Genomic DNA, 12,423 nt, shown 5'->3' with positions numbered 1-12,423 from the left:
CTTAGTGGGTGAGAGAGGAACGCGAGTGTGGAGGAGGATGACAGAAACGGCGGGGGGGGGGGGGAACAAAATTATTTTTCAAGTCAAGGAGGATGAGGTGGGCAGGTCATGTAGCACGAATTGGGGAGACAAGGAATACGTATAGGAGATTGGTGGGAAAGCCAGAAGGAAAGAGGCCACAGGAAGACCAAGGTGTAGGTGGGTGTACAATATTAGAATTGATCTTAGAGATACAGGATGAGATGGTATGGATTGGATAGATCTGGCTCAGGATAGGGACCAGTGGAGGGATCTTGTGAACATGGTAATGAACCTTCGGGTTCCATAAAATGCTGGGAAATTCTTGAGTAGCTGCAGAATTGGCAGATCCTCCAGAAAGGCTCAGCTCCACGGGTAAGTAAGTAAGTAAGTAAAATTATTTTTAATACATAAATGATCGGTTTTTTTCCTTTATACAGTCAAGTCTCTTTTTGTGCGGTTTATTTTTATGTGGGTTTAAAGTTATGCGATACGATATATATTTCAATTTTTTCTGGGGTTCACCTGTTCTGTGTGTATGTACCTGTGCTCAGGCCGTTCGTTCTTGAGCTCTGATAGCTATTGCTGGAGGAGGTGGGGAGAGCACTATTTTAATGGAATTTTGGAAGAGCTGCAACATCAGAAACATTATCGAAAATATAGGCGAAGCATGGCATGAATTAACGGCAAGCAATATGAGGGCAGTAGGGAAACATATCATACATGTGCAAATGATTTCATTGGTTTTGAAACTCATTTTGCTGATGTCACTAATAACATAGTGGAAACTGGATAGCAACTTGGTTTCAATGAGTTAGATTCCATCAACGTAAGTGAGTGCATCAAATTGAACACTAATGAACTATATAATGAAACACTTATTAATATAGATGAACAACCAGAGGACAACTTAGACAACAATGACTGTGTTGAAGTGCCTGCATGAGAATTAACAGCTGAACAACTATAAAAAAATTATTGGAATGATTGAAACCTTGTCAGAGCATATTATGAAAGTTGATCCCAATATTGAACGTAGCTTTACAATTTGCCAAACGATAAACAATGCAAATCGTTTCTACAAAGGAATGTATGAAGAGAAAAGGTCAAAGAAGAAAAATGTGCAAACCTCAATATTGCAATTTTTAGAGAATAAAAAATGAGTTACGAAAAACATTACTTTTTTAAAATTATTCCTAATAAAGACATCTGAATTTATTAATCGCGTTTTATTTATTGAAAAACAGATTTTTTTTTGAACCAATTATCGTTTTTTGTATGTATTTAGTTCCTCGATTAGTCTGGTTTCAAACAGCCCGGGATATTGGCGGAACTGATTACCCGGACTATGCGAGGTATTGCTGTACTATTACCAAGATGACTGAGGCAACAGGATCCTCTGATACACTGTCAACTTTCTAACAGCTAACACTGTGTCACCTTCCAGAAGACAGAAATATTCACCATGAAAACACTCTATAGTCACACAACTGCACTGCACATAAAATAAACATAAAAATAAACCTCCAGATTTTCCTGAATGGTTATTCTTGGGGGTGGACATGAACTGGAATTATTCTGCAACATTTCACTGAATACATCTAACCTGTGCTCTTCATTTTACATACCGCTGATATGCTTCTTGCCCTTGCGATGAATGGCAAGCATACTGAGTGTGTCGAAGATGGGTCGATGACTACATATCATGCATGTCAACCTGCGTAAAAAATATGTACTATTATCATGACAAGTTATCAAACGAATGTACCATGCACCAAAGCTTTCATCTAACGAACACCACATATGCCCTCTCAAGAGCAGTGACACACAATGCCACCATAATGAACAAGACCAACAGCTCCATAAGCAGCACAAAATAAAACCAAAAGTGAAGTACAATGAAAACAGACATACACAGTTACTACTAATGTCCAAGTTCCAAATGCGCAGATTTCCTCTCTAATGCAAAGTGGGACTGCAGAGAATATTTCTCTTCACTTCCATGTCCAGATCTCTCAGCCTCCACTCATGTGGAGGTAGTCATGCCACTGAAGCAAGGATGCCATTTATAACTGCCAATGAATAATGCAACCGACTGCAACTGCAGCAATTCAGCAGTGAGTGAGTAAGTCTGCGAGTGAGCCCAGTCACTTGGTGAGAGAAGCATGAGACAGTAAAATATGGTCATGAGTTCCATGGGACTTGGATTCAAGAATGGCTGTTCAAGAGAGCCCCCCCCCCTCCCATCAATCATCAAATCAATCCTAGGGGGGACATCCTCCTGTCTACAAGAACAGCAGCAGCACTTGCAGCATCTGTGATGTTCTAGCCAAGTTTCATTTGTGAACTGTTCAGTTAGAGGCATGTTGATTCTGTTGTCAAGTCCCCAGAACCTGGACAGATGGGGGGAGTGTCAGATTCTTCTGACTGGGCACTATGAAATTTTCTGGAGACCCTGAGATGACTGCACAGTAATCCTTGAACAGATGACTACGTGAATGGTAAAATAATTTAAATCAGAGGGGCACATTTGCAAATTGACTGACATATCCTAGCCATTATGTAAGTTCCTCAATTTATAATCTGATGTAATTTGAATCAATTCTGTTCATCTCTGACTCTTTTTAGAATCTGAAGTCTGAAACAATACAGCTTCAGGTTTGTGAATGTAGATAGTGCTCAGGTATGAAATACCAAAGGTCAAAAGGCAGTGAAACATGGTCAAACATAGGCCAGATTCTACAGTTTCCCCAAAGGTTAGTTATAACACACATCTATATCTAGCAAGACACTTATATCTCAAATGTAACCCAAGATGTCACGGCCCAATCTGTGTCCATCTACACCACTAATCTCACCTTCCATTCTTCAGTAACATAGCTTCATCATCTGGTATGTGATTGGAGAGCAGCTCACACACTCGATGATGCTATAAAAGAAATAAACAGTCATCAATTTTACATAACACTGCACTCACACTGCTATATGCAAAACAGATCATTACAAATGCAGTACTTAAGTGGCAGACTTCTGTAGTTTCATGGGATTTGAGGTTCTCATGCTGATGAATGTTCAGTTACTGTCTTCTGGAGGCTGTGCCACAGTTCAGGCAGTTTTCTCCAGGCTTCCCACCACAGTGGCCAGGGTCTAATCCCAGGTCAGGTTATGTGGGATTTCTGGTGGATAAAGACGCACCTGGGCAGATTTTCCCCAAGTACTTTTGTTTCCCCAGCAAATTCTCACTCCATCAACTGCTCCACACCCATCTGTCATCTAAGACTGGCACTACAGGCCCACTAGCAGCCAATGTACGAAGTGGACTCGATCTCATCTCGCCCCACAAAATTACAAAAATGTAATACTGTCGTCTGGGATGTGACACCATGCAGTCTGGTACAAAATTACAGACAATTTGGTGGAACCTGCCAACCCCATCATCAGTGTGGATGATGCAGGCAGCAGTACTACAAAATGGTGGTAATTTTCTACCACACTATATGGTGTCACATTCCACATGACAATGTCTTACTGTTGTTTCATGCATTTTAATGAGCCTCCTATCTGCTCATAATATTTTCTCCTTTCAGTTCTTCTAGATGTTCATGGTTAGCCTGACTGTTTAACTTTAAATGCCTTGTCTTATAACTAACTAGATTCAATTCCCCCCTCATTAACTGAATGTCTAAACCCCTGCTACAAGTCCTTCCTTGAGGAGTAGGTACTTATTTAGGTAACCAAGAAATTGCATGTCATTAAAGCGTACCTTCTCTACAAACAAGAGATTTCAACATTCTGTGACAGCATCTTTATTTTTTTTTATTCCTTTTGTATACCATGTATTAAAGGTATATATTTGAGAGCTGCCAACACAACTGATTATAAAACCTATATTAAAATGTTTGATATTTGGTTTATTTATGCCCACTGTATGTTTCGATCTGTAATTTGATGTAAAATCAACTGAATATCAAACATTTTAATATCAGTTTTACAATCAACTGCTGTGCTGACAGCTCTCAAATATACCTCTAATATTATGACATGGCTGAAGAAGACAGCCACTGCTTAGCAATAGCTTGATAAACACATTTTCACAGCAACAAACTAAACACAACAATAAAGAAATTCTTGGAAGCAGTGTTTTCTATGCTGTCCATGCTGAGGTTATATAACAAGGGTCAACAGTTACTGCTGTTAATCAAGTAAAATATCTGGGCATAATCTTCAATAAGAGGATTACGTGGAGACTTCACAGAGAAATGATTGAAGCCAAAGCCTTCAGAATATTTATTAGAATCTACTCCCTATTCAAAAGTGAGCGTTTAATCACAACTATTAAACTAACCCTCTATAAGGCACTGATCGGATCAGTAATGACTTACGCTTGTCCCCAGCAGACACCTACCTCCTAAAACTGCAGCGCATGCAAAATTTTCCAAGGTGCACACCGGTCCATGACTTGCACAGGGCTTTCAACCTTCCGTATGTATATAATTATATAACAAAATTGTGCAGACAACAAGCAGAAGTCATACAAAAACATGAGAATGAACATGTTCGCGGTATACGATAAGGTGAAGCCAGACACAGAAAATATAAGAGGCTTAAACTTGGCAGTGCTCAAGCTTATGACCATTCAAATTACTAAGTTTTCGTTGTAGCATAAGGTATGTCAGTTAGACATGATCTGCTCTGTAAAGCCTGTANTATGTATGTATGTGTAAGGGTGGGCCATAGCAATTTGGTCCTTGTACCGCGACCATCACTGATCTATTCCCCTCTGATTAACCTATCTTAATTGGTCTCTGTTTAGCTTCTACAGATCTTTGTNCATAAGAGACAAACAAATCTTCTCATCAGAGAGGATGTTACATAAGAACTATTACCGCAAGAGTTCAGATTGAAAGAAAATCTCTGGTCATGACCTCAAGGGGCTTGACATCAAGACGAACTGATTGGTGGTAAACCGCCAGTCATAACGTAACTTTCTCTCTCGCTCTCTCTCTCTGATGTGAGATGCAGGCAAGCTATTCAAGAAAGTTATTCTGAAAACAGTCCAAAGGCACAATGAAGAAACAGGCCTGCTTAATGCAAGCCAGTTTGGTTTCCATGCCCATCACCGAATGAAACTTCAACGCATCAGGGCTATGGACCATGGCACATTAAATCTGAACAATAACATGTCTATGGCTACATTATTCTTGGATACTGAAAAAGCCTTTGATACAACATGGCACCTTGGCTTGCTATATAAATTAACAAAATTAAAATTTTTGATCAGCCTAATCAAGCTTATTACCTCACTTCTTTCTCAGAGTAAACTGAGAGTCTCAGTTGAGGGTGAAATGTTTACGCCAAGGGATATACAAGCAGGGGTGTCACAAGGTTCTGTCCTGGCCCCCACATTGTACAGTATATACATATGATATGCCCCAAACACCTGTGGTCTATCTAGGTCCAAATTGCGGTAAGCACAGTGTAGTACATACCTAACATAACGCCCACACAAGGAAGCACGCATGAGATAATTAACAACCACAAGTATCACACAACTTTATAACAACAAACACATGTACCATAGCATCAGACACTACCATAGCGGCCATATACATTGACACTTACCCCTAGGAGCTATGACTGTTTACAATGTGGACACCTAACAACTTGGATCCGCATACTATACAATGACGTAGCCTAACGCTACACTAGGCACTGTAACTTCAAAACTTTAAAACCTGGCACACATAACAAAAGTTTTAGTTTTTTTTTTATTATTTTTAATAACTGTAATAATTTTAATACATCTTCAATACTGTCAATACCTTTAACACAAAGTCAACATACTTGTATAATATGTTTTTTCAATATATCCTAGGTATATTTTATATACTTAATTTTAATACTTATATTTAACTCAAGGCACAATTCAGTATCATAGAGTATGGCATTTTGCACCAAATATGGATCCATATCAGCAATTCAATGACCCTAAACATATTCTTGTATCACTGCCTGATGATGGCCCTATGAGGTCAAAACATGTAGCCAGAAACAAATATTCAACTGTAAAATATTTCTTGATAAAAATTACTTTGTTGTGGTGATGGCTAACCTACCTTTTTTTTTATTGCTAGTCGGGTGGGACTAAGTCCCTTGTACTGCGGCCACTTCTGGCCTATTGTACCAGTCCCAGGTGATAGGTTATGGTGATTTTAGAACAATTGGTGGAATGAAGATTGGCAGGGGAAACCGAAGTACTTGGAGAAAACCTGCCCCAGGGCCACTTTTTCCATCACAAATCCCACTTGACCAGAACCGGGATCGAACCCGGGCTGCCGGGGTGGGAAGCCAGGATGGCTAACCTAACTATACATGGTATAAGCTTACAACTGTTCAAGTGACTAAGTTGCCATTGTAGCATAATGGGGAGGGTTTGCACGTGTGCACGTCTGTCTGTGTGTGTGAGGGTGGGCCATAGCAATTTGGTCCTTGTACCGCGACCATCACTGATCTATTCCCCTCTGATTAACCTATCTTAATTGGTCTCTGTTTAGCTTCTACAGATCTTTGTTCTTCTGACAGAGGGCCCTAGTATATTTCCCTTCACCTGTTTGAGTCCAATTATGGCTTCCCAGTGTTTTTTGTGATTTCTGTTCATCCAGTCCCTCACCACTTTCTTCGCAACTCCAATTGAGATGACGCAAGATGGTTCAGGTCCTGTGAGCTGATATTCAGATCCTAATCTTGCCAGCTGATCTGCCATTTCATTACCCAAAATAACCTAGGATTGCCATGGCAAAAGCTGCATTTAGCAAGAAGAAGAATCTTTTTACCAGCAAATTGGACTTAAATTTGAGAAAGAAACTAGTGAAATGCTACGTTTGGAGCATTGCTTTGTATGGGGCTGAAACTTGGACACTTAGGGCAGTAGATCAGAAACACCTGGAAAGCTTCGAAATGTGGTGTTGGAGAAGGATGGAGAAGATCAGTTGGACTGATTATGTGAGACATGAAGTGCTATTTAGAGTCAGTGGGCAGAGGAATATCCTACACGAAATAAGAAAATGGAAGGCTAATTGGATTGGTCATATCTTACGCGGTAACTGCCTTCTAAAGGAAGTTATTGAAGGAAAGATAGAGGGGCGGATAGAAGTAACCAGAAGACGAGGAAGAAGACGTAAGAAGATGCTGGATGACCTTGGGGACAGAAGAGGATATTTTCATTTGAAGGAGAAAGCTCTAGAGCGCATCAAGTGGAGGAACTGTTTTGGAAGAGACTGTGGACCTGTCGTCTTGACAGATTACAGATGAATGAATGAATAACCTCATGGCCTGGCACCCATATCACCTGAAGGCTGTTATGTTCGGCCAGTTGTGTGAAGGACTGGTGGCAGTCCCAGACCAGTTTTAAGGTGATCTGGTGATTGCCAAATGGTTTAATTGAAGCTTGACTATCTGATACAGATGCTCCTATTTCTATAGTTTATATCCGTGCTTTAATGGCATACAATTCTGCCTGGAAGCTGCCCAAGGCTAAAGCTAAGTTTCTGCCTTGATCCATGGCAACACCTCAGCTCCAGTGCCTTTTTTGTCTTGGAACCATCTGTATACCAGATTACCCCACCCTTTCTAGCATAATATAAGTAAGACAGACATGATCTGCTTTGCAAAGCCTGGACTGACAGATGACTTGCATATGCTGCACAAGGAAGAATTTTCAATAACATGCTATATGTGAGATAAGTACACTTGACAAAGTCCAAACTTGTTCATAAAAGACAAACTCTTCCTCTCATCAAAGATCATGTTACATAAGAATGACTTAAAGGGTTCAATTGCCCAAAGGAAAAAAACCCTGGTTGTGAGCCTCAAGGGGCTTGGTAACAATATGAACTGACTGGCAGTGACATGAGCGAAAGAGGACATTGTTGAAACCCGTTACCAGGCAATGACTAATGAAGACTTAGAAGAATTAGTGTGTGCTGCAGCGAGAAGTTGAAAGCATGAATTCATACGGGCTTTATAATTATGTGTTGTTAAAATTTATAAGTGTTAAATAAATCCTGGTTGAGGCACTATGCTACAAGCCAGAAGGTCGTGGGTTCAAGTCCCGATGAGGTCACTGGATTTTTTTCAATTGACCTAATCCTTCCAGCCACACTATGGTCCTAGGGTCGACTCAGCCTCTAACAGAAATGACTACCAGGAATTAATTAAATAATTTTTCTGGGGAGTAAAGTGCGGCCGGCGCGTAAGGCTGACAACCTTACCACCATCTGTGGTCGATTATATAGATAATGCGGCACCCTCAACGTCTCACAATCCTATGGGACTTCATGGCCTGTTACAGGGGTAGCTTTACTTACTTTTACTTTTTTAAATCCTGTGGGATTAACTGCATCAGACTGAAGACTGCATTGGTCATCTGTATTGCCATTGTGGGAACTGCCCACATTCAAGCAAGTATGAAAATGCAAGCTTCATTGCTTATCAACGACGAGTAAACAGCGGTTGCTAGGCAACCCACACCATACTACAAAAATGGAACACATGATGGAGTTTCATAACTTGTACTCTTCTCCAAGTACAATTAGAATGATCAAGTGGAGGATGAGGTGGGCAGGGCATGTAGCATGAATGGGGGAGACGAGGAATGCATGTAGGATATTGGTGGGAAAGCTAGAAGGAAAGAGACCATCGGGAAGACCGAGGCATAGGTGGGTGGACAATATTAAAATGGTTCTTAGAGAGATAGGATGGGATGGAATGTATTGGAGTGATCTGGCTCAGGATAGGGACCAGTACAGGGCTCTTGTGAACATGGCAATGAACTTTCAGGTTCCATAAAATGCTGGGAAATTCTTGAGTAGCTGCAGAATTGGTGGCTACCCCAGAAGGGCTCAGCTCCATGAGTAAGTAAGTAAGTTAAATAAATCCAAGTAACAATTCAAATCTCATATCTAGTCACTAACATGTGACAATTGGTGTCAGATGTGGGATTAATTGCATTAGACTGGAGACTGCATTGATCAGCTGTATTGCCATACTACAAAAATGGAACAAATGATGGAGCACCTGCTGGCCAAGATGGATTCCAACCAAGAACAAATGAAGGCCCTTTGAGAAAAGACAAACAATCATGAGAGAAAAGCTGAGACAGAGGCTAACAAACTAGTATGGGATGGAACAATGGAGGTCTATCAAACAGAAATGGAAACCAGATAGGTTCTCTCCACTCCTGGATGTATTTCAACCAAGCCAAGACACAGACCAAACAGGAAAAGATGGAGGAGCAATAAAGTCTGGTCAAGAAGAGAAAGCAGTGATCAGAAGTGGCCAAGAAATGAAGGAGGTGATAAACTCCATCTGGCCTGAGCTAGATGAGACCATCAAGCATCAGGTGGATGTCCTGGCATCAGTCAACCAATGAAGACAGAACTTCAGCAAGGAATTTAATGAGAAGATTGACAAAACCCATGTGAATTACTGGTAGTAAGAAGGTCCTTTGAAATGTAGATGAGGAACCTCCTACTAAAAATAGATGACACAAAGAAGGACCTCCATGAAGAGTTTCGATCCAATACAAAAACCACATGGAGCAAGTTCGAAATATTGCTCAAAGAAGTTGAACCCCTAACAGCACATGGAGTTGGTGGCAGTACACAAACTGGCACCAGTAGAGTAGACATACCAAAGTTCAATGTGTCAACATTCTATCTATTCTGTGTTCTATCGCCAGTTTGAGGCTGTGGGAGAGCATTCTAAGTGTGCACCCTGCATGCCAGCTGCACTGCAAGTCCAGGCTTCCAATGACCTCCACGGAGTCCCTAAATTAGTGATGTACAAGACCATAGAGGCCCTTGAGGACAGCTTTGGGGACCAGCACTTGGACTCAGCATACTGCTGACAGCTGACAAGGAGTCAATGAGCTACTGAGTCCCTGCAAGAGTTTGCCATTATCATCATCACACAGTTTGCCCACCATGTCCATCTTGCACTACCCGAAGGCCACATATGGAGGGAAATAGGCAGGGCATTCGCCAATGGCATAGGAGCCCCAGACATAAAAATAAGCTGCTCCTGGGAGACAAGAAAACGGTCAAGGACCCCAGGCAGGCCCTCAAGCTGCTTGCCATGTTCCTAGTAGTCAGAACCTGGAAAACGTGTGCCGGGACATTCTGTGGGAGCTGGTCCCGCCCTACCGAGTGAAGAGACAACCGACAACCTGCATGTGAGCGCCCAAGCCACTTTATAGGAAGATGCTCCTATGAAACTGAAGATGAAGGATGTTGGAGAAGGCACAATGTAGGCAGCCAGAATGCAGCAGCAGCCCATATATACGGGGCTGGAGTGCCCATAGGATTATGTTCGCCAAGGATCGGGTACAGCAAGACAGAACAACCAGTCTGCTGGCAGTGTGAGGGGGCATCAGCAACATTAGAAGGAACTGCCAACTTCTCGGAAAAAGACCAACTGAGACTGGAGAAATAACTAAAAGAAATGTACAGAAAGACATGGATAGAGAGACAAAGGTTTCTTGCCCCCACGTTATACAAGCCACGTGTTGGATAATGACGACCATCATAGTCTGCAAGCCAAGAGACAGATGGGAGGGAAGGCATGTCTTGTGACCACTGACTATTGCCAGGTGGGACATAACAGCAGGCCTGCTCAAGACAGACCCAACAACAAAGTGGGGCCTGCAGATGGCATCAGAAGACCCTCCCCATCTTGAAGGAAGCCTCAGTGACAATGACTTCTGCAGCACCCACTAACAACTTGGGTATTTGTCACCAACATCACTGATGGGTTCATCCTGAGACTTGATGTTATGCACACCAAATATGTATCTGTGGATATGAGGTGCCACACACTATGACTGGGTGATGAGTAAGTGCCAATGCAATGTCCCATGGCACGACCAAGTTCAGCACCTCATATGAAGGGCAACAGCAACGCAGCAGCAGCTCAGTGTGATACAGCTATGGTGGTGTGACTGGAAGGATCCCTGGAAACCATGGACAGCCTTGCAGGGACAAGTTCCAGGGCCACCCTTAAAGCTGAAGCAAGAACGCCCATCCAACCCTCAAGGAAGGAGCCTGAAATGATAAGAAAAGTCCACCAGTTACAGAAGCACACCCAGGGAGGTGCACCATCAAGTGGACAATGGTACTTGAGACAAACAGGAAGGAGCAGCTGAAGGACAGCAGTGTGAGACCCAAACCACGAGGAAGACTGGATGTCCACAAAATTGGAAGTGTCGGCAACAGCAGGTTGAAATTCTATGCATAAGGATGATCACAGACATCACACTCATGTCTCCTCAGAGAAGAAATGGCAGTATGCCTGCTGGCTACTTGGGAGAAGAAGCCTTAAACAGGAAGCAATGTGACATGACTGAAGAAGACAACCATTGCTTGGTAAGAGCTCAATATACACACTTCTGCATCTATGGGTAAACTTGCAACAATAGAATAATTGTTGGAAGCGGTGTTTTCTGCAGTCCATGTCAAGGTTATATAACAAGGATGCCAAATGACTTGAGTCAGTTGTCAGTTGAGTTAGTTGCCCTCAGGGGGAGCTGCAAAACAGTTTCCAGCCAGCAAGGACATTAGTATGTGAGCTGAGAAATCAACATTGTTGGGAACCGTTACAAGGCAGTGACCAGTAAAGACAGAAAACTCTGTGTCCTGCAGTACAGTGATTTCTACAGCATACAGATCCGTGAAACTGTTATAGTTACCTGTAGCTACAAGTTATACATGTTCAGCCCAACTATCAATCCAAACCCCATGTTCTGGGACATGGGCACTGGATAGGTAGAGGGGGATCAATTGCTTGGCCACCACGCTCCCCTGACTTAAACCCCCTGGACTTTTACCTGTTGGGACACTTAAAGACTTGTCATGTAAACGACTGCTGTTGTTGATGTACCAACTCTCCATGCATGCATTGTGGCAGCCTGTCAGAGAGTATGCACTACACCGGGCATTTTTGATTGTGTGCGACACTCAATGCGATGACAAGCGGAGGCCTGTAATCATGCAGGAGGAGATCACTTTGAACATTTCCTCTGATATGTGACCAGAGTGTTCCAGCTGGCATTACAGATGTATTCAGCGTAAATGTTGGGAGTGTCGGATTGCACTAACCTTAATAAAAGGTCAGATAACTCTGTAATTATGCATTTCCCAAACCATGTGGTCATACACTTTTTTTCTTCTCTCTATATGAGGAGTCTGATCCTGAAGTTTTGCCGTTGAGTTTTGATACACCCTGTATACAACTTAAAGGGTAAATTACTTGTCAAATTTAAAATGTTTAGGTATTTATATCACAGATAACTTAAGCTGGCCCACTCATATACAATATCTCTGCCATAAATTAAACAAAGCTCTTTGTTTG

The 12,423-nt window shown here is 42.0% G+C and overlaps 1 protein-coding gene across 2 annotated transcripts in view; it reads right to left on the bottom strand.

Moving 5' to 3' along the window:
• Positions 1 to 12,423, bottom strand: part of LOC111870979 (sodium channel modifier 1) — a 32,742-nt gene that overhangs the window by 14,425 nt on the left and 5,894 nt on the right. The window contains exons 2-4 of one of the 2 annotated variants that reach the window (XM_023863690.2): positions 10,953 to 11,117; positions 2,877 to 2,947; positions 1,647 to 1,735 (exon numbers count right to left, since the gene is read on the bottom strand). In XM_023863690.2, coding sequence (XP_023719458.1) covers positions 1,647 to 1,735; positions 2,877 to 2,896 — 109 coding nt within the window. In that variant the 5' untranslated portion in view covers positions 2,897 to 2,947; positions 10,953 to 11,117. The remainder of the gene's footprint in view (positions 1 to 1,646; positions 1,736 to 2,876; positions 2,948 to 10,952; positions 11,118 to 12,423) is intronic. The other variant, XM_023863681.2, reaches the window with a different exon arrangement.

The sequence above is a fragment of the Cryptotermes secundus genome, unplaced genomic scaffold (assembly GCF_002891405.2).
Source record: "Cryptotermes secundus unplaced genomic scaffold, Csec_1.0 scaffold101, whole genome shotgun sequence".
Classification (NCBI taxonomy): domain Eukaryota; kingdom Metazoa; phylum Arthropoda; class Insecta; order Blattodea; family Kalotermitidae; genus Cryptotermes; species Cryptotermes secundus.
The sequence above is the reverse complement of the archived record's forward strand: the minus strand, read 5'-3'. Positions and strand labels throughout refer to the sequence as shown.